A 22560-nucleotide genomic window follows, 5' to 3' on the forward strand; every position below is an offset into this window, starting at 1 on the left:
TGTTGTTGTTTTTGTTGCATGACGAATCAGTTATTGCTTAACCTCCAGGTATTTCCCCAATCACAAAAAATTAAAATACACAAATAATTCAGATAGAACCCAAAATTGAAAAGTTAATAGTGAATAAAACTCTCATTTCTCTCATGAGCACAATAATCCTCAGTATTTTATTAATCCCAGTATTCATTTAAATATACACAACATTTATTCTTATTCAGTGGCTGTTGGTTTTATAACATAGATTAACTCAATAATAACTTTGCTTCTTCATTTTTTACAGGGGTTAGAAGGGTAATGTTGCCAAAATAACAACACTTTTGCTCATTCCATCAAAGTTAGTTGTGAACTAAACAATAGTGACAATAGTGAATTCTGTGATGTGCTAGAAATTATTATCCTCATGTAGCATTCTCTGCCCATCTTATGCATTCTCGGCCACACAATATTATAGAACTATGGTCTTTTAAAGCGACAGTGCAGATATCATCCAACACTTCCGTGTAAACATTCCCCCGTGTGAATACAAAATGAAAACAAATATTATTCATTCATCTGGGGCTGTTTCACAAAGTAGACTGATAACTTTTGGTTTATGTTATCAAGTTCCTGTACATATAATTTCAAACAACATCTGGGTGGTAATTCAAAAATACACTGCTAGATAAAGAGATGGGTGTGTTGCAGTCATAGACATGGGGTTGAAGGCAGAGTGCTGAGGACAAGCACCACCATGTCAATATCCATGGTGTAATACATGTTCTGAAGTATTTTTGCAGTTATACCCCAGTTCCTTATGTTCTTCATGTTATTTATTAGATTTTCAAAACGTGGGGACACAAAAAAACTATTAATAAAAAAATTCTTAGCGCTGTACTTAAGTGTTGCTGCATTTAAACACTGACGGACATTTAGCTCTCTATTCTCCACCCCACAGGCTTGTTACTCATCAGTTTAAACATAGCTATTACTTTCAAATTGCTTCCTGCTACAGAAACCTTTGAGATATCATATACTGATATTCTCCAACTGGTTCATTTTAAAAATCACACACAAACACATTTATGGAATAATAAAATTAATTCATATAAAATCTAGAAGGAATTCTGCTGATCATTTGAGTTTAAATGCTCAGTCTGTCGCTGCTGAAGCAGCGCCACACCTGCTTCATAACAAGTACTGCACAGAGAAAGTAAATGAAGCTGCTGGATGTTTCAGTGGATGAAGTTGTTCTTTAAATCCCTCTACTGCCAGACTGCAGGATCTCTAACAGGGTCTGGAGTTCAGCACTAAGTAAGATGTTCCTCCTTCTATCAGAGCTTACATCCTGTTCACCTCATCAGGTTGAGCTGTGAAACACACAGTGATGAACAGATGAGTCTTTAATCAGAAATCCTGATTCAGCTGAAGTGGAACAGAGAGATTTCTGATCCAGTGAGCTTTTACAGTGTGTTTACAGTGAGTTCTTACCTCGAGCTCTGTAGCATTTGACCCCCAGTATGATGGACACCAGCAGATATGGAGACATCGCCAGCAGACTACTCAGCAGACTGAGGACTGAGAATTGAGCTTCTGAATTTGACGGACCTGCTACACACATAAAAACATACAAAAAATCATATATAAAGTAATTGTTCTGTGAATTCTCATTAACTTTTGTACATACTATATACACTAATAAGTAAAAAAATCACACCAGAAAGAAGTGGGAGGGAACAAAAGGAGGGAACATAAAACAAATGAGATTCCAAAATGGTGTGCACAAACAAAAGAAGACAGACAAACAACATCAAACACAAAAGCGCCATTATTTTTTTAAGGGAAAAATATTTTCAACATTATTCAACATCATTTAATTATGCTCACATTTGTTACTAATATTGGCTTTCAGTTTAGGTGCCAAATAAAATTTAGCATAAGACTATATCTTTTCTTTTTTTTGTGCCCTCTGACACAAAAATGCCTCAGTGTTTGAATGGAGCAATGACTTTTCCAGCTTTATAAATGGGCAGTTCTTCAATTAAAGTGGGAGGACCCATTTAACATGACCTATATGCTTCTTAAGAGACCGGCTATAAATGAGGATATCATTGGGAGTCTCTCAACACCTCATTAATAAGATGCTGAAAAGCAGCTGGTGCATTCATGAGCCCAAAAGACATTACCCTGTACTCTTAGTGCCCTGAGGAGCAAGCCGTCTTCCACTCATCCCCATGCCTTATGTGAACCATATAGTAGGCACTGCGCAAGTCCAGCCTAGTGAATATGGAAGCTTGCTGCAGTGTCTCAAATGTGTTTGGCAGAAGAGGTAGAGCATAGCGGCCCTTTACCAATGGCTTTAATGCCCTGCAATGGACACAGGGTGGAGACCCCATTCTTCTTTCCTACAAAGAAGAAACTCGCCCCTGCCGGAGAAGAGGAGAGTCAAATAAAGCCTGACTCTAGAACATATATATGCTCAGAAGTGACTCACTCAGGGGGAGATAGCAATTGCCCTTCCCCTGGGTGGTGTGGTGCCCGGAAGAAGGATAATAGCACTCAATCAAAAAATAACTGACTGCATGTAAGGTGTAACCAGACCAGTGACTGCTCATTGGTAGCAGGGATAGGCAATAGATGGCCCAGATATTCTACGGGTAATACCATGGCTAAAGTGACGAAGTCAATAAAACTTTGCACAACCCCAGAATCCACATAAGGCCGTAGTTTGTTTTGTTTGTGGGGGCTCCAGGAAAGGGCAACCTTTAAATACAGGCTAGATGTCAGGACAAGTGCTAAGCCTAGTCCCAGTTCCCCTGCCCGGGATAGGCTCTTGTGTTTTCTGGAAGATGGGAGCTGATGGCCTGGGACACTCTAGGCAACTGGTCACCTGATTGGCGTGCTGGTAGGGGAGTACCACCCAACTGTATTAGCTCATGTGCCTCCCCCGGGGGTATTGGATAGACTGGAGGGGTGTATCAGGCAGAATGAGAAGCAGGAGTGTGACCACTGTGCCTGGGCTCTTTGACAGATGTACATATGAAGCCTAAAGCACAAATCCTATAGTCCGAGTAGTGTTGAGGGCAGGTCCCGAGTGGTCAACTCATCTCTCAGCCTTTCATTTAGCCCTTATTGGAAGATTACTGACATTAAGGCTTTCTCATTCCAATCACTTTCAGGAGCCGGGGTTCTGAAGTCAAAGACATAATCAGCCATTGAACGGGAACCCTGTAAACCCCTCTAAAGAGGGGGGAATAATGGGAGATGGTGCTGGGGTGTGTAGCAGCTTGCTGCTTCTTCTGAAGTGGGCTTTTTACTAATAAGTGTCAACTGGGGCGTGATTTGCTGCAGCAGTGGCAACCAATAGCTGTGCCCTGGTGTTACAAGGCTTCTTTCAGTGGCTTTTAGCTCTTCTTTTAGTTATGCTCACGTTTGTCATTACTTCACATCATTTCTTTTCTCCTCTTTGAGTCAGTTTCCAGATCTTTTCTTTCTTTTCCTTTGATTTTTGTTTATTTGTCAATCACTTTTGTTTATTTGTTATGTCTTTTCTTTTAATTTTTCTTTTCACTTCTATTTTACACCAAGCTTGACTAAGTCACCATACCAGTTGCCCCTCTACAAAGGTGCAATGTTGGTGGCTGGTAGGAGTCTGCATTTATGCAGAGCTCAGCAGGTGTAAGCAGTCGGTGCTGATTAACACTGGGGTTTTGGGGAAATGGAGTTTTGGGAGCTGCGAAATTCTCCTTGCATCGCGCCTAGTTCCCCTACTGGTGGGCAGCAGTGCCATTAAAAACAGTTAAAATCGTCAAGCATAAGAATCTGAGCTGCTTTGACTACGGCCAAATTGCAATGGCCAGACAACTGGGATCTCCAATACAATATGCAGTGGTCAGTACCTACCAAAAGTGGTTCAAGAAAGAAACCACCTGTGAAATTGGTAACAGGGTCATGGGTCATTGATGTGACTCACCTCACAACTTACAGGATTTAAAGTATATGCTGGTAATATCTTGGTGCCTGATACAATAGGATGCCTTCCATCAGTTAATACTGATGTTCATTATTCTACCCAGTGTTACTGGACAGTCTTATTGTAATTTACAGGAATACTGTAGACTCACTGTGCACTGTAATGTTCACTGGATGACTCCTCCCTCCAGTTTCAGACTGACACCAGTACACTCCAGTGTGAGATGTGGAGAGAGAGCTGATGCTGCAGATAGATCCTGTTACTGATCCCCAGCCTGATGTACAATCTGACACCTTCCCACTGTGTGTGCATCGTCTCACTCTCCATCCAGTAGAGTCACTTTGTCCCTCGCAGCTCAGTGACAGAGAGGCATTAATAATGTGTTGACCTCTGCTGGGATGGGTGAATAGAGTAACTGGAGTAGATATACCTGAAAAATATTTCATCAGCCTATAGATCAGCATGTGGCTAAAAGAGAACGTCACTGAGATTTGACATTGATTACTAACTAACTCCTCTATACTGCCGGTAGCATCACAGTTGTTGCACACATTACTATTTACATTTCTGTGCATGTTTTCTTGTGTTTTCTTTTTATTCTATTTGACATCAAGTACAAAACCTATCGAACATAGAAAAATACCAAAACTTCCAATGAAGACTAAAGATGGTCATGTTGTCCCCTTTGAGTGTACATGCATTAACATCATCCTACAATCTCCTGCTACAGAAACCTTTGAGATATCATATAGTCCAATGTTTTCCTCTTAGCCATTTTTAGGTGTTTTTAGCTGTGTGTTTTGGGTCATTATCCTGTTGCAAGACCCATGACCTGCCACTGACACCAAGCTTTCTGACACTGGGCAGCACATTTCTCTCTAGAATCCCTTGATAGTCTTGAGATTGCATTGTACCCTGCACAGATTCAAGACACCCTGTGCCCGATGCAGCAAAGCAGCCCTAGAACATAACAGAGCCTCCTCCATGTAGGGACAGTAGGGTTCTTTTCTTGATATGTTTCATTTTTCCATCTGTGAATATAGAGCTCATGTGCCTTGGCAAAAAGTTCCATTTTTGTCTCATCTGTCCAAAGGACATTCTCCCAGAAGATTTGGGGCTCGTCAACATGTAGTTTTGCAAATTTCAGTCTTGCTTTTTTATAATTTGTTTTCAACAATGGTGTCCTCCTTAGTCGTCTCCCATGAAGTCCACTTTGGCTCAAACAATGATGAATGGTGTGATCTGGCACTGATATTCCTTGAGCTTGAAGTTCACCTTTAATCTCTTTAGAAGGTTTTCTGGGCTTTTTTGTTATTATTCGTATTATCAGTCTCTTTGATTTGTCATCAATTTCCCTCCTGCAGCCATGTCCAGGGAGGTTGGCTACAGTCCCATGGATCTTAAATTTCTGAATAATATGTGCAACTGTAGTCACAGGAACATCAAGCTGCTTGGAGATGGTCTTATAACCTTTACCTTTAACAACAGCTTGTCTATAATTTTCTTTCTAATCTCCTGAGACAACTCTTTCCTTTGCTTCCTCTGGTCCATGTTGAGTGTGGTACACACCATGTTACCAAACACCACAGTGACTACCTGTAGCCCTATATATAGGCACACTGACTGATTACAAGTTTGTTCACACCTGTGATGCTAATTAGTGGACACACCTTGATTTAATATGTCCCCTTGTTCACATTATTTTCAGGGGTACCATCATTTTTGGCCAGGACTGTTTCATGAGTTTATATTTTAAAATTATTTTGTTGAAGCATGGTTCAAAATCAATTGACTTCAATAATGCTCTTGTTGATGAATGCAATCAGATCTTCACAGCAATTTTCCAAAATCTAGTAAAAGGCCGTTCCCAGGACAGGAGATACAGTTACTCCAACAAAAGCAGTATACACTCTTACTTTTAATACTTTTGATTTATACTTTTAATACTTTTGATTTTGGAAAAATTGATTTAAAAAATTGCAGGTGCATTTACATTACATTATATTATAATTTGCTGCAGAAATTAAGGATGTTTCACTTTAAACTGAAATAAAATAAATAATGCTATAAATAAATCATGCTATAGTGTAATAAGTATAAACCTACAACGTGCAACTATATGCTAGGTGTAGCTAATAAAATGGCCAAAAATTGGTGTGCTTGAAAAACTGAAATTTCAGTGTGTTTACTAAACAATTTTTACATGTCCTCACCAGTGATCCACAGTGGCTGTAGGTTGCTGTACTGTGTGTGAAAGGCTGGTTCTCCTCTCTTTGCTCTGCACTCATAAACTCCTGTGTGATGTAGAGCAGCAGCACTAAGAGTGTAGGAGCCTCCAGCTTCTCTTCTGCTGTCTGAGTGGAGCTCCTCACCATCTCTGTACCAGCTGAACGTCCAGCCTGTAGAGGAGTCTCTAACCTCACAGCTTAGAGTCACTGAGTCTCCTTCAGTCAGCCAGCTCTGAGGAGACACGCTCAGTACAGCCTGGGCTTCACCTGACAGCATAGAGAAGAAGAACAACATGAAGATACAGAGTGAGAAGATGATCACATATAATTAATGAGAAGAAACCCACACACTCACCAAACACAGTCAGTGTAACAGCGTCACTGATCTCTGAGAGCTGAGAGTCACTTCTTCTTTCTCCTCTGCAGGTGTATTTACCACTGTTAGACTCTGTAACAGGGCTGATTGTGTACTCCTGAGTGGTGCTGTGTGAGTGAAACACTGGATCACTCTTAATCCAGCTGTATTTCCACTCAGTGTCTCCTCCTGCCTGTATGTCACATCTCAGAGTGACAGTCTCTCCTCTGAACACGTCTTTATCAGGTTTTATGGACACAACCGGTTTAGGGGGCTCTGTAACAAAAATAAATAGTCCTTAAAAACGAGGCAATGTACCGAGATGAACATGGAGGAAAGCCAAGTCCTCCTACACACTGTATTTCCAAACATAACTTAGACATCCCCTTTGGCCCCTTTTGGTTTTTAGTGGTTGGTAATGGCAGCACCAACAACCTTTCCTGGACCTTCAAAGTCTCCCCTTTAGTGAAGAAGGCATGACAACACTTGACATCAATAACGATTCTTGAGGACTCTGGCTGGCCTGAGTGCACCTATCCTTAACTGCTACTTCAGAAGCATCATCAGTGTCCTGATCTCTGGCTTCAGCTTCTGGTAGAGAAACTGCTCAGTCTGAGTCAGGATAAGCATGAGGTGGGTACTGGTTCCAGTGGCAGCTTGCCGAGCCCGGGAATCGAACCCACAACCCTGTTATTGATATCCCACCACTGCCCCACTAGCCACCACTGCCCCATTTTTGTTATATCCTGTTCTAAACTTGAATTGTTTTAAAGCATTTGTTCAACAAAAATAAACCTTCTGTTCCCATTTTATTTTGTTGTAGGGTTTTTGTAACTGATAATAAGAATTACAGAAATTCTGTGACATAATAAAAAATATTATATACTGTGATATTTTCTGAGAGAGAAGTCTTATATTATTGCAACCCTATTAGCTAGCTAGCACACAAGTTTTCTTTATCCAAATTGATATATTTTAACTTACTTAACCTAGCTTTCACTGTCTAAAAAATGTGTGGCACTACCAAGCTTAATACAGTAATATGAATTACATAAGCATACCACAAACTACGTATTACCACTACTACTACTATTATTATTATTATTATTATTATTATTATTATAGTTGTAGTAGAATGATGGAACATGTGTATTTTCATAATACACAGTAGCATATCGACAACCAAATCAATTCAGTGTTTTTATTTTTAATTTGTACATATAAATTATTATATTTGATTATTTGATTAGATTTATTTAACCAACAGCTTTTTGCGGAAACATATTAAAATATGTTACCCATAACCCAAGTCCCCCCTTGTCTGGACGGAATCCATGTCTCCTTGGGGAAACTTATGTTCCATTATTTCAAAAGAGAAAAAATCTTCTCTCTACACAACACTCTACAATCATATGTTTTTTTCTTGTGCAATGCATAGTCCTGACCTCCAAAATTCTTCAGGAAAAATATTATCAGGATTTCAGTATTTTGTCATCCAGGTGAAATTTCAGAATAATTTAGACCATAGCCACTCAGTAAATGCGTTAGTATTAGTTTTGGCTCAATTATGCGATCAGAAAAACAAGGTGGTGGTGGATATCGTACCCGATAGTTACTCTATATCAGCAAAAGCAGAATGTTTTTTCTTACCAGTAACATTTACCCTGAGTGTATCACTGTAGGGTGTGTAGTTTACCGGGTTTCCTCTCCCAGCTCTGCACCAGTACTGACCTCCATCAGAGACACTAACTGAGCTGATGGTGTGGGAGTATGTTTCAGTGCTGAACCCATTCTGAGGGTTCTGTGTGTGTTTAGTCCAGTAAAACCTCCATCCAGCAGACTGATCCAGGACACACTCCAGAGTCACTGAGCTTCCTCTCAGTGCAGCTCCTTTAAGTCTCAATGTGAGTTTAGGTTTAGGCTTAACTGTAGACAGAGATGAAACACAGAGTTCAGAAAACTGAATCACACACTGCTCTTTACCCCAGTGTGTACATTTGTACAACTTCTTCTTCTGTTGTTGAGATGTAAAAGAGTCATTCAGAGTGGTTTGAGCAATAATAATTAGCTGTATAAAGATGTTTCTGAGATACTGTGTGTTGCTCTATCACTTCTTAAGCTGATGTAATGGATCACGGTTCTGCAGCAGTACTGCACCTCTACTCTTTTAACTGTTAATGGTAGAAATAATGTGGGAAGACGACACACTCACCTGATACAGTCAGTCTAACAGCAGCACTGATCTCTGAGTAGCGCGGCTCTGTTGACCGTCTTCCCTTACAGGTATAATCACCTTCATGAGACCCATCAACATTAGAGATTTCATAGTTTTTCCTCCGTTGAGCTTCACTGAGAGGATCATTATTCTTAAACCACTCGTAATTCCAGACTCCTCCACTTTCTATGTCACATGTGAGAGTGACTCTCTCTCTGATGAACACACGCTCAGCTGGCTGCACTTTCACTGTAGCCTTTGGTCTCTCTGTTCAAAGATCATAAAGACTTTAGAAAGGTAGAAACTCTGTGTGAAGAAGGTGTTTCTTGTAAGAAGATCCAGAATTCAAAATCCTTCTGGAATAATTGATCAACATTTTTACTCTCATTCTGAAATGAAGTCGTTTGTAGAAAGAAAACAGAAATCCTGACCAACCTCTTACTGTAATCCTGACTGGAGCACTGTAGTGTGAGTAGTAGTCTCCTCTGAGTGCTATACACAGATACTCTGCTGTTCCTGTATCAGACACTGTTATACTGAGTGTGTTGGTGTCTTTATATTCAGTCAGAGGATTTAACTGCTGAGAGACTTTGTACCAGCTAAACCTCCATCCAGTGAGTGAGATCTGCAGATCACAGGTCAGAGTAAGTGTGTCTCCAGTGTAGACAGTGGTGTGAGGATCCACCCTCAGTGTTGGTTTGGGTGTTTCTGTTCAAAGACAGTTTAGATTCTACAGTTGGTGAAAACAACAACAGTTTTTCTGTTGAGATGAAATGATGAAGATATCAGAGCTGATTTTACTTTTACAATACAAGCAGTAGTTCTACATTTGGTGTAAATGTTACAGTAGTTTGATTGTATCTGCAGTGTTGATACATAGTGTAGAATTCTGATATTCAGGGGTGAACAAAATTACTCAGAAGTTCAAAAAATCACATTTTATTTTGCTATTTTTAATACTTGCTATTGTCAGTTTTAAATTCCAGTTTCCAACACTGCAATCCCACAGTTTGTCTTAACCTTTAAAGTCTAAAGTCTGTAAACCTGGATATATTCCAAATATTACTGAACGTTTTTGAAGTAAGCCCAGATAAATTCACTTACAAAAAAACTGAGGCAACTTCTCACTCAAATACATTAGGTTAGATATAACTTAATACATTTGTTTCTAAAATGGGGGGATAAACATTTTTGAAATTAATACATACACACATAGACAAAACTGTTGGTACCCCTCAGTTAATGAAAGAAAAACCCACCATGGTCACAGAAAATAATGTGACCAAAGGGACATGTTAAATCATGGATTGTCCACTAATTAGCATCACAGGTGTCTACAATCTTGTAGTCAGTCAGTGGACCTACATATAGGGCTACAGGTAGTCGTGCTTTTTGAGGTCACACTCAACATGGACCAGAGGAAGCGAAGGAAAGAGTTGTCTCAGGAGATTGAAAGAAAAATATAGACAAGCGTGTTAAAGGTAAAGGTTATAAGACCATCTCCAAGCAGCTTGATGTTCCTGTGACTACAGTTGCACATATTATTCAGAAATTTAAGATCCATGGGACTGTAGCCAACCTCAGACAAATAATACGAATGGTAAAAAAAGAGCCCAGCAAAACTTCTAAAGAGATTAAAGGTGAACTTCAAGCTCAAGGAACATCAGTGTCAGATTGCACCATCCGTCGTTGTTGAAACGACCAAGGGAAACGACCAAGGAGGACACCATTGTTGAAAACAATTCATAAAAAAGCCAGACTGGAATTTGCCAAACTACATATTGACAAGCCCCAAAACTTCTGGGAGAATGTCCTATGGACAGATGAGACAAAAATTGAACTTTTTGCCAAGACACATGAGCTCTATGTTCACAGGTGGAAAAATTAAGCATATCAAGAAAAGAACACTGTCCCTACTGTGAAACATGAAGGAGGCTCTGTTATGTTCTAGGGCTGATTTGCTGCATTCTGTTAAAGCATGGTTGAAAAGCAATGTCTGACTTTCACTGGTTAATTTTCATAGCATTTATATTTATTGTTACTTTTGTCAGATTCAAGTTATTTCTGTGACCATTGTGGGGTTTTCTTTCATTAGCCGAGGGGTACCAACAATTTTGTCCACGTGTGTAGTTATATTCAAAAACATTTCTACCTTTCATTTCATAATTTCATTTATAGTCACTTTAAAATACAACCCTAATTGCAAATGTGTGCATGGTTCTCGCATATTTTATTTTATTTTATTTTATTATTTTGCATCTAGCAATTGTGGAAGAATTTCAGAAAAATGTCAAATTGAAAAGACCCACCATCTACAGTACACAGTAAAATCTTTGTGTGCAAGAGACAAGGCAATTGATGCTCATGGTCTTCAGGCCCTCAGGCAGTACTGCATTAAAAAACATGTATGACTCTTAACTGGAAATCACTGCATGTGCTAGGGAGCACTTCCAGAAATCATTGTCTGTGATAGTTTGCCATGCAGTCCACAAATGCAATTTAAAGCTGTATTAGGCAAACACGATCCAGAAACGCCTCCATATTCCCTGGGCCAATGCTAATTTAAAATAGACTGAGGCAAGATGGAAAGCTGTTCTGTGGTCCAGATGAAACTAAATTTTAATTCTTTGTGAAAGCCATGGGTGCCATGTCCTGTGGACTCAAGAGGAGAGGGACAATTAAGCCTCTTATCAGTCTTCATTTCTGATGATATGGGGGTTGTATGCATGCATATGGTATGGGCAGCTTAAACATTTGGAAAGGCACTGTCAGAACTGAACAGTATACAGTGTATCACAAAAGTGAGTACACCCCTCACATTTCTGCAGATATTTAAGTATATATTTTTATGGGACAACACTGACAAAATGACACTTTGACACAATGTAAAGTAATCTGTGTGCAGCTTATATAACAGTGTCAATTTATTCTTCCCTCAAAATAACTCAATATACAGCCATTAATGTCTAAACCAACGGCAACAAAAGTGAGTTCACCCCTAAGAGACTACACCCCTAAATGTCCAAATTGACCACTGCTTGTCATTTTCCCTCCAAAATGTCATGTGACTCGTTAGTGTTACTAGGTCTCAGGTGTGCATAGGGAGCAGGTATGTTTAATTTTGTAGTACAGCTCTCACACTCTCTCATACTGGTCACTGAAAGTTCCAAAATGGCACCTCATGGCAAAGAACTATCTGAGGATCTTAAAAGACGAATTGTTGCGCTACATGAAGATTTTAAAAGAGCGTTTTAAAAGAGCAGGGTCCACTCAGAACAGACCTTGCGTTGTCGTCCAAAGAAGCTGAGTGCATGTGCTCAGCGTCACATCCAAATGCTGTCTTTGAAAGATAGGTGCAGAAGTGCTGTCAGCATTGCTGCAGAGATTGAAGAGGTGGGGGGTCAGCCTGTCAGTGCTCAGACCATACGCCACACACTACACTATTGGTCTGCATGGCTGTCACCCCAGAAGGAAGCCTCTTCTGAAGTCTGTACACAAGAAAGCCCGCAAACAGTTTGCTGAAGACAAAGGACATGGATTACTGGAACCATGTCCTATGGTCTGATGAGACCAAGATTAATTTGTTTGGTTCAGATGGTCTCAAGCATGTGTGGCTGCAATTAGGTGAGGAGTACAAAGATAAGTGTGTCATGCCTACAGTCTGGGGCTGCATGAGTGCAGCAGGTGTTGGGGAGTTACATTTCATTGAGGGACACATAAACTTCAATATGTACTGTGAAATACTGAAGCAGAGCATGATCCCCTCCCTCCGGAAACTGGGTCGCAAGGCAGTGTTCCAGCATGATAATGACCCCAAACACACCTCTAAGACGACCACTGCTTTATCGAAGAGGCTGAGGGTAAAGGTGATGAACTGGCAAAGCATGTCTCAAGACCTAAATCAAATAGAACATCTTTGGGGCATCCTCAAGCAGAAGGTGGAAGAGAGCAAAGTCTCGAATATCCGCCAGCTCCGTGATGTCGTCATGGAGGAGTGGAAAAGCATTCCAGTGGCAAACTGTGAAGCTCTGGTAAACTTAACTTCTGCCTTAACTTCCCATGCCCAGGGAAGTTAAGGCAGTTCTGGAAAATAATGGTGGCCACACAAACTATTGACACTTCAGGAACTTGCACTAAGGGGTGTACTCACTTTTGTTGCTGGTGGTTTAGTTATTAATGGCTGTATATTGAGTTATTTTGAGAATAAATTTTCACTGTTAGCTGCACAAGCTGCACACAGACTACTTTTCATTGTGTCTGTCGTCTCGGTTCGTCTTCCTCTGGAGATGGACTTGTTATTCAAAAAAGGAGAGTCTGTAACCACCGTCTTTAGTTGTAACAATAATATATTTTATTTCAATCGAAAGAACAGTGTGGAGAGAGTCTGCCAATTCTGGGTGCCCCTCGGTCTCTCTCTCTCCGACTTAGGAATACCTTGAGTTTTTATACCCTATTTCACGTCAAATTCTGTTGGAATGTTGCCATATATGGAATGTTTGCATTTCATCCATAGGGAACAGTCATTAGCTTCACCATTACATACGTGGTCCATGGCCACATCTGGACAGCATTTAAATTACTGACACGTCTGCCCAAAGGGATGTCCAAATCTAAACAGCATCTTATGTCTGTTCAATTTGTGTATATTTGGTCAAGAAACGGAGCCCCCTTTCTTTTCTACATCTGCAAAGCCAATGAATATACTACATGTCAAAGTGTAATTTTGTCAGTGTTGTCCCATGAAAAGATACTTAAATATCTGCAGAAATGTGAGGGGTGTACTCACTTTTGTGTATAAAGGTTTTAGAACAACATATGCTCCCATACAGAGAACATCACTTTCAGGAAAGGCCTTGCATATTTCAGCAAAACAGTGCTAAACCACATATAGCATCAATCACAACAGCATGGCTTTGCAGAAAAATAATCTGGATGCTGAATTTGCCTGCCTCACTTTAAACCTTCCACCAATAGAAAACATTTGACGCATCATGAAACAAAAAATCTGGCAAAGAAGACCTAGGACTGTTGAGCAGCTATCCCACATCAGACAAGAAATGGACAACATTCCTCTCCCAAAACTCAGCAATTGGTCTACAGTTTACAGAGTGTTGTTCAAAGAAGAGGGGATGCTACGCAATGGTAAATATGACCATGTTGTAGAAAAGAATATTTTTTCATAATTGTTCTAAATTAAAGTAATTTGTAAAAAGGACACAGAAAACATGACATACTTCTTACTGCAATCTTGATTCGATCACTGTACTCTGTGTAGTTTCCTTCCCTGAGTGCTACACACTGATACTCTGCTGTTCCTCTATCAGACACTGTTATGCTGAGTGTGTTGGTGTCTTTATATTCAGTCAGAGGATTTAACTGCTGAGAGACTTTGTACCAGCTAAACCTCCATCCAGTGAGTGAGCTCTGCAGATCACAGGTCAGAGTAAGTGTCTCCCCAGTGTAGACAGTGGTGTGAGGATCCACCCTCAGTGTTGGTTTGGGTGTTTCTGTTCAAAGACAGTTTAGATTCTACAGTTTGTGAAAACATTTTATGAAAACATTATTTTTCATCAATTAATATGCATTTCCAATATCAGTCTATATTCTAATGTACAATGTATGCAAAACATTGATCGTTAAACTATTAGTAACAAAGCTACACAGTTTTCATAGTGGTCTACAAAGTGAATGACATGAATGCAGACAATGTAATTCAGAAGTAATTCACCTTGAGCTTGTCCACAGTAGAGTACAGTCAGCACTACAGGTTGAAAAGAAACAGAGGACATGATGCATTAATTAATGTGAACATTAGCTGTTACTACAGGTAGAAGTAAATAATGTGAAAAGGCCGTTCATAGCTGGACTTAAAGAATCATCTTAAGTTAGATGCAAAAGCAGATTTCAACAGAACAACACATTGACCATGGGTGCTTGTAAAGGATCCCTGCTAGGCCTGCTCTGCTAGGTACTCTATATAGTTGACTGAATGACTGAATCTTTTAATATGGAACTACCTTCACAACACATCATCATGATGTAGTGTCAATGTTGAATCACTAGAGCAGCTGGTCACTATTTAATGTTAGCAGAGTAACATAATCCATAACCCATATTGATTTTGTGGATGATGAAAGTAGAAATTGACAGAAAACCTTTAGTATGAATGAAACATTTACATAAATTGATGGCAGATCATGAAAAAAATCATGAAATCATGCCAGCACTCTTTGTGAGAACTTCAGACTTTACATGTGAGAATTGTTTTAACTTACAGAAGTGACACACATAGAAAACATGGACAAAAGTATTGGGAGACCTACACATTACACCTACAGGCTTTTATGACTAAATCCATAAGCATTAATAGAGTTGGTCCTTCCTTTGGGAAGACTTTCTACAAGATTTTAGAGTGTGTCTGTGGGACGTTTTGCTCATTTATCCAAAAAAGCATTTGTGAGGTCAGATGATGATGTTGAACGAGAGAGCCTGGCTCGCAATCTCCGTTCTAGCTCTACCTAGATGTTTGAGGGGGTTGAGGGCTCTTTGTGCAGGCCAGTCAAGTTCTTCCACAACAAACTCACCCAACCATGTCTTTATGAACCTTGCTTTGTACACTGGGGCTGTTTCCATGTTCTGGTATGCTGAAGCCTAGGCCAACCCCTGAAAAACCACCCCATAGCATTATCCCTCCTCCACAAAACTGTTAGAGAAGGATGATTTATCACTCAGAACACATTCCCACTTCTCCAGAGTTTTAGTGGCGGTGTGCTTTACACCAGTCCACCTGACGAAGTGCCGTTAGGCTTACATGCAGCTTCTCAACCATGTCATGAAGCTTCGGGTGCGGTTTTTGGCACTATGTAACCCCTCTGTGTAAATTTACATGGTCTGAGTTGTTGTTGTTCCATAAATGCTCCCAATTTTAAATAATAACCATGTAATGACCCATTCTATCCCATTCTATTATTGTAAAGGCAGATTGCATGGCTAGGTGCTTTGTTTTATACACCTGTGGTAAAGGGACGGAATTAAACACCTGAATTCAACTATTTAGAGGTGTGTCCCAATACTTTTGTCCATACAGTGTATCATAACTTACCACCATCTTAATGCAGTAAAACGTGGTGCTACTGGGAGAACAAACTTTGAAAGTGCATTAGTCCATTACAAAGAAGGCGGAGAATACAGTTGTTCTCACCAGAGCAAATTATTACAAGCTAATTCTAAGTGTTTTAGGATTCTAATTTCACTCTCAAGAAGCTAAATTTGGTAGTGGGTGCTAACACCATCACACCCCTCAGACACAAGAGCCCACTCTGGCCAAACACCACCACTATATCAAGAGTAACTGTTCTTTAATTGTCATATTCTGAATGCAACTAGACCTAGTTTATAGTATATATATATATATATATATATATATATATATACACACACACACACACACACAGACAAAATTGTTGGTACCCCTCGGTTAATAAAAGAAAAACCCACAATGGTCACAGAAATAATTTGAATCTGACAAAAGTAATGATTCTATAAAAAACTGCTGATATAAAAATTCTATGAAAATAGAATGAAGGGTGCCTTTTCCAGACTGCATGTTTCAGCTTCTTCCAAAGATGCTCAATAGAATTTAGGTCAGGGCTCATAGAGGGCCACTTCAGAATAGTCCAATGTTTTCCTCTTACCCATCCTTGGGTGTTTTAAGCTGTGTGTTTTGGGTCATTATCCTGTTGCAAGACCCATGACCTGCGACTGAGACCAATCTTTCTGACACTGGGCAGCAAATTTCTCTCTAGAATCCCTTGATAGTCTTGAGATTGCATTGTACCCTGCACAGATTCAAGACACCCTGTGCCAGATGCAGCAAAGCAGCCCCAGAACATAACAGAGCCTCCTCCATGTTTCACAGTAGGGACTTCTTTTCTTGATATTCTTCATTTTTCCATCTGTGAACACACAGCTGATGTGCCTTGCAAAAAGTTCAATTTTTGTCTCATCTGACCATAGGACATTCTCCCAGATGCTTTGGGGCTTGTCAATATGTAGTTTGGCAAATTCCAGTCTGACTTTTTTATGATTTCTTTTCAACAATGGTGTCCTCCTTGGTCATCTCCCATGAAGTCCACTTTGGCTCAACAATGGCGGATGGTGCGATCTGACACTGATGTTCCTTGAGCTTGAAGTTCACCTTTCATCTCTTTAGAAGTTTTTTGTGGGATCTTTTGTTACTATTCATATTATCCGTCTCTTTGATTTGTCATTAATTTTCCTCCTGCGGCCACGTCCAGGGAGGTTGGCTACAGTCCCATGGATCTTAAATTTCTGAATAATATGCACAACTGTAGTCACAGGAACATCAAGCTACTTGGAGATGGTCTTATAACCTTTACCTTTAACATGCTTGTCTATATTTTTCTTTCTAATCTCCTGAGACAACTCTTTCCTTTGCTTCCTCTGGTCCATGTGTGGTACACACCATGTCACCAAACAGCACAGTTACTACCTGTAGTCTTATATATAGGCCGACTGACTTATTACAAGATTGTAGACACTTGTGATGCTAATTAGTGGACATGCCTTGATTTAACATGCCCCTTTGGTCACATTATTTTCAGGGTACTATCACCAAGCCTGTTTAATGAGCAATAAATCAGTAATTACATTAGGTATTGTTTGTCTTTGTAGCATGTACCCAACACCATGCACAATTACTAGGTATGTACACTAGTTTTTACTGCAGACTGCCCTGTTGTCCCTCCCATCCATGGCCCATTGCTTCTCCACTTTGGCAGCTGCCTATGCGCTGTGTTAGTGTGGTAAGGAGTAGAAACCTCTGAGGGGTGGTGTTTGGGTGGACGGAGAGCCAGTGGATCTTCCTGGCTGCAGTGCTGTGTCAGGATCTCCCATCTGTTTCAGCACTCAGCCACTAAATTTGGCGGTGAAGCAGAGAAGTGGCAGACACTGGGCAACTGGACACTTTAACTCTTGCCCGCCAGGTTTAGATTAAGCTTTAGCTCTCCAGGTTGTTCAGAGGTTTCTACTCCTTAACCCCCCGAGAGAACCGGTCAATCACAGTCATTACCACCATGTTCTCCTCCAACTTGGGCAGGTCAGTGACAAAATCGACTGCCAGGTGAGACCACGGGCAGCTTCCACGGGGGACCACAGGGTATTGGTAGTTCCTTCCTTTCCCGAAGGAAGCATTCTGGGGGTCTTACACTGGGCACACTCACTACACGAAGCCACCACCCGGTGGATGTCTGCTCTCATCCCTTCCCACCAGTACTTGGTACATGTGGGCCTCACCTGGGTGGCCAGAAGACGGGGATACATGAGCCTAGACAACGATTCTCTCCCGGAGCGCCGCCGGGACATAGACCTTGTCTGGGAGGCAAGAGGGGGGGTCACGGTGGCGCGCGTGAGAGCATGGGTAATCTCTGTATCCAGGTCCCACTGGATCACTGCAAGACTTACCCCTGACGGTAAGATTGGTGTCGGTACGGGCTCCCCCTTATCTACTGACTGGTGGATGTGAGAGAGTGCATCCGCCTTGGTGTTTCGAGAGCCCGGCCGATACGTGATCACAAACTGGAACCTGACGAAGAATAGGGACCACCTAGTCTGACATTTGGCCTGACGCAGATACTCAAGCTTCTTGAGATTGGTTAGAACTAGAAATGGATGAGCAGTGCCCTCTAGCCAATGACGCCACTCCCCTCAAGTCATCTTGACAGGGAGGAGCTTCCTATCCCCCACCCCATAATTGCGTTCAGCCCCCATGAGTTTTTTTAATAGAAGGCTACCGGGTGTAGCCTGTCACTCTCTCCCCATGATGTTGGGAGAGAACAGCCCCCCGCCCGGTGTTGGCATCCATCTCGACAAAGAACGCCTTACAGGGGTCGGGGTGGCGCGACAGCGGGGCTAACGTGCCCACTTAAGCACCTGAAAGGGCTCCTCCACGTGCGGAGTCCACGTGATACGCCAGGGAGCCCCCTTGAGCAGTGACGTGATGGGCGCTGCTCAACTACTGAAATCCCTAATGAACCTGCAATAAAAATTAGCAAACCCTAAAAAGAGCTGGACCTCCTTAACGGAGCCATGGGACGGCCAATCTAAGACTGCTTGGACCGTGGCCTGGTCCATCTGAACCCCCCGCTTGCTGATGATGTAGCCTAGAAAAGGGATCTCTGAGACATGAAACACACACTTTTCTAGCTTGACGTAGAGCTGGTGGGCCCTAAGCCTCGCCAGAACCAGGCGAACCTGGTATACCAGGATGTCGTCCACAAAGACCACTACGAAGCATCCAAGGTAGTCTTTAAGGGCGTCATTAACGAAGGCCAACATATATGTTGAAATTCAGATGTGCTCTTTTCATACATATTTTTGGCCATATTGTCCAAAAGACAAAAGAACAGGTAAATTCTGCATTATACATTAAAACATTATGCACTTTATTTTACGGTCCTGTTACCATAGTAATTCACAGTTCATGCTACTGTGTTGTATGTATGGTGTTGGGTTAAATGCTTCAAAGACAAAAAATACTTACTGTACTTCGGTACTGATTAATTACTAAATTCATTCAGAATATGACAGAGAACAGTTACCACACACAGTAATTCACTTCTTTTACAGTTCTGTTATCTCAAATTTACAGAGCGCTTAGCATTAAACCTGACAGTTAACATGCAAAGAAACTGTAAACTTCCATTTTCTGGAGAATAAAAAGAATATCACCAAGTGAAGATAGGTGCTCATTAAGTACTCAACAGTAGGTACCCCACAGTTTTCTGGCCTCATTTTTTAAAAGTCAACAATGGCTTAGAAATGAAAGATTTTTGGTAAATCCTAGTACTGCTGTACAAACTATATATAATAAAACTAATAATAATAACTGTATATTTACAGTTTATTTCTTAAGAAAGTACTGATGTAAGAAAGAAAAGAGTTACTCACAGAGCAGCACAGAGAGTGGACTGACCTCCATACTGTCTCACTGACCACCGACTAACTGACTGACAGTGGCTAACTGAGAGGTCTGCATTAAATACTTCCTGTGCTCATGTCAGAGAGAGAGAGAGAGAGAGAGAGAGAGAGAGATGTAGAGTGGAGTAATGGGGCGGTAAAATAAATGATTATGTAACACCTGTAGTAAACCATCACTAATTACCCAGCCCATACATAATGTCCCCTCATTGCAATGCTCCCAACACTGGGAGGGTGAATCCTGACACAAGCCTCCTCAGAGATGTGCACAGCCACTGGGCAACCAACGCGCTCAGAGGACGCGCTGTGTACCCAGCTCTGAAGCATTGCACTGGAGTGACGTGGGGAGAAGGTTCCATCTGCCCACCCTGGAGAAAGCAGGGCCAATTACGATCTTTTAGGGCCCCAGCTACCGATGGCAGCATGACCAGGATTCAGTCCTCTGGTCATAATAACAGCGCCTTATTCATAAGGACCTAGCTCCTGTAACTACCTGATCCACCTTTTAGTAGAAGTACATGAATAATTCACAGTAATTACTAGTTATCTTTATTGGTTAACAGAGTATTAATACGTTTAGGTGCTTAAATCAATGCACATCTTTAAATGTACATCTTTCTAACTTTCCCAGTTAACTACAGCTCACTGGCTTTTTAACCGGGGCAGATTTAGGTATGGATGACATGGGCGGACATCTAGGGTTGCATGTTGTCAAGGCCGGAATGGGGCTAGGCATTCCCGGCCCCTATTGCATCCAGGTGTAATCGGTGTCTTGCTCTGCCCCTCCTGTTATTCTATCCAGGTGTTTATTGTTCCTTTTCCGTATCCATTTGTTTTGTCCAGTCTGATGCATGTGCTCACATACAGTGAGTGTAAATTGCTTTACGGCAGCCATCATAAGCAGAAATTAAAACACGGATGAATAAATCTTAATAAATCTCTACTTCTTTATTGTACTCATTTACATGTTTAACATTGCACATGTAGTCACATTAAACATTAACATAGCAGTAGCTGACCAGGACGTTAACTGCTGGTTTATAGTCACCCCAAACAAAGCTGTTGTGTTGCAACTGGCCTTAACTCCAGTGACTGCCAACCGGTCAGCACTCAGTAGCACTGCTAGTGTCTCTATTGACCAAACCTGCTCGCTGTAGGAAAATATCCAGGTATGTTGTCTCTGCTTTTTGAGTGAAATACTTCATTTTAATTGTGTTTAGCTCTGTTAGGCCCCCCGGTCATTGAGGACTCGCTCGCGGGCTCCCTCTCGCGTTCACAACGGGGAAATGGGCAGCGGCCAGGCGCGCCATGAACAGGTGTTACACCGAAATCTGTGACCGCCGAATTCGGCGACACTACAGGAAGTCTGTTTACATCACGAGCGCATTCCGCAGAGCACGTGCATTACTCTAACAGACTTCAGCTTTTCGTTGTGCTCCCTTCAACAAGCGACGACAAAAATATACATATTAATTATGGGCTCTTTTAATCCTACTAATGTTTTCAGACCTGAGTTTAATTCGCGGTTTTCCACAAATGAAAACAAGGTCCACAGCACATAATAACTCAGAGGCAGATTAATAATAAATCATTTGTGAAATAAAACTGCGAGAGAAGCGCTTGTCTGTATATTTGTGGAATTAAAATTAAAATAGCACAGAAAATGTAAGTGGTTCTCGTCGTTATTCTTGTTGAAGCGAAAAACGACTAGCTACTACGCGACGACTGCATAAGGCAGTCGCAAATTTCGGTGTGACACCGGCTCTGGTTGTGTATGCTCGGTCTCAAACTGAAAGACGTGCTAAATGCCTTAACTGTAAATGTAAATGTTTATTTAAGTGATATATTGGTATTTAATCAACGGAAGCCAATTTCACAGTTATAATGTTTGAAGCTCAGTTCGAAATAAAGTGATATATAAAAAAATTATTCCAGTTAAAAATAATAAATTCCATATCCAACCACAACCAGCACCAGTTCCCAGTGGACAGGGCTTGGGGAGAGAACAGTGAGTGTAATGCTGCAGGAATGGCGTATTGGTGCCATCTACAGGTCAGAGTGGGTAATGCGCTTACGTTTCTCTAGAGCATTATTATGGTCTTAATTATGGTTAAAATTCTTACTTTTTTTACAATGGGTTTTATTTTCAGCAGGCTCTTCACCTTAACATCAACTATAATTTTGAACTGAACAGTCTTATTTTTTATAGGATTACAGGCCAGTAAGGTGGACTGCTACTTTCAGAAAGGCGTCCATAGTGTCGTTTGGCACTCCTAGCCTCTCAGCCAATCAGATTGCAAGGCTGTGCATATAAAATTCACAGCCATAATACATAAAGGCAGTTGATATAAGCGTGCAGATAAGACCTCTTGCAATGGTGTACACACAGAATAATACACAAAATAGGCAAAAGTATTGGGACACCTGAAATGATGTGAAGAAGAGTACTCCGTGACTCCAGATTGTCTTCTTCTCCACTAACAAATCTATATGCTTCTTATGTCCACATTTGCAACAATGATCAAATTCACACTGCATACATGCCTTAATATATGTGGTATACATAAAAAAAAAAGGCTGAATGGAGATCAGCTGCAAACCATTTAAGTAATTTTACTGGGATTTGTTCATGGATTGGTCCTGAACAGTATGGAGAGAATGAGGTCAGTATTCCGGTATCAAATAAATTCATTATCATTTTTAAAACACCTGTAGGAGAAAACAAGGAACTAATAATGTTTGGCATACTCACAATCCATCCAATACTTAAATGTCTTAACAAGAGACAAACCGCTGGACTTTAGTGGGCCGTTTT

General features: G+C 40.9%; 1 protein-coding gene across 1 annotated transcript; it reads right to left on the bottom strand.

Moving 5' to 3' along the window:
* Positions 1-1317: 1317 nt before the first annotated feature.
* On the bottom strand, positions 1318-19103 carry LOC140562767 (Fc receptor-like protein 5). The gene is made up of 10 exons (XM_072688627.1): positions 18823-19103; positions 18258-18351; positions 17990-18140; positions 8745-9014; positions 8183-8458; positions 6533-6808; positions 6163-6444; positions 4101-4379; positions 1468-1584; positions 1318-1346 (listed from the first exon to the last, which is right to left on the bottom strand). Exons 1-10 carry the CDS (start codon positions 19101-19103, stop codon positions 1318-1320), a joined length of 2055 nt encoding a protein of 684 aa, XP_072544728.1.
* Positions 19104-22560: the final 3457 nt, after the last annotated feature.

This window comes from Salminus brasiliensis, chromosome 9 (genome assembly GCF_030463535.1).
Source record: "Salminus brasiliensis chromosome 9, fSalBra1.hap2, whole genome shotgun sequence".
Taxonomy (NCBI): Eukaryota; Metazoa; Chordata; class Actinopteri; order Characiformes; family Bryconidae; genus Salminus; species Salminus brasiliensis.

What these genes read in the sequence shown, in the direction of transcription:
- LOC140562767 (XM_072688627.1), bottom strand. Translation starts at nt 19,103, where the DNA reads ATGTTGGCCTTCGTTAATGACGCCCTTAAAGACTACCTTGGATGCTTC. An exon ending in ACTCAGGGTAAATGTTACTG is followed by an intron (nt 6,809 to 8,182) that starts GTAAGAAAAAAC and finishes TTTTTGTTACAG; the next exon opens with AGCCCCCTAAACCGGTTGTG. An exon ending in ACAGCCACTGTGGATCACTG is followed by an intron (nt 4,380 to 6,162) that starts GTGAGGACATGT and finishes AATATTTTTCAG; the next exon opens with GTATATCTACTCCAGTTACT.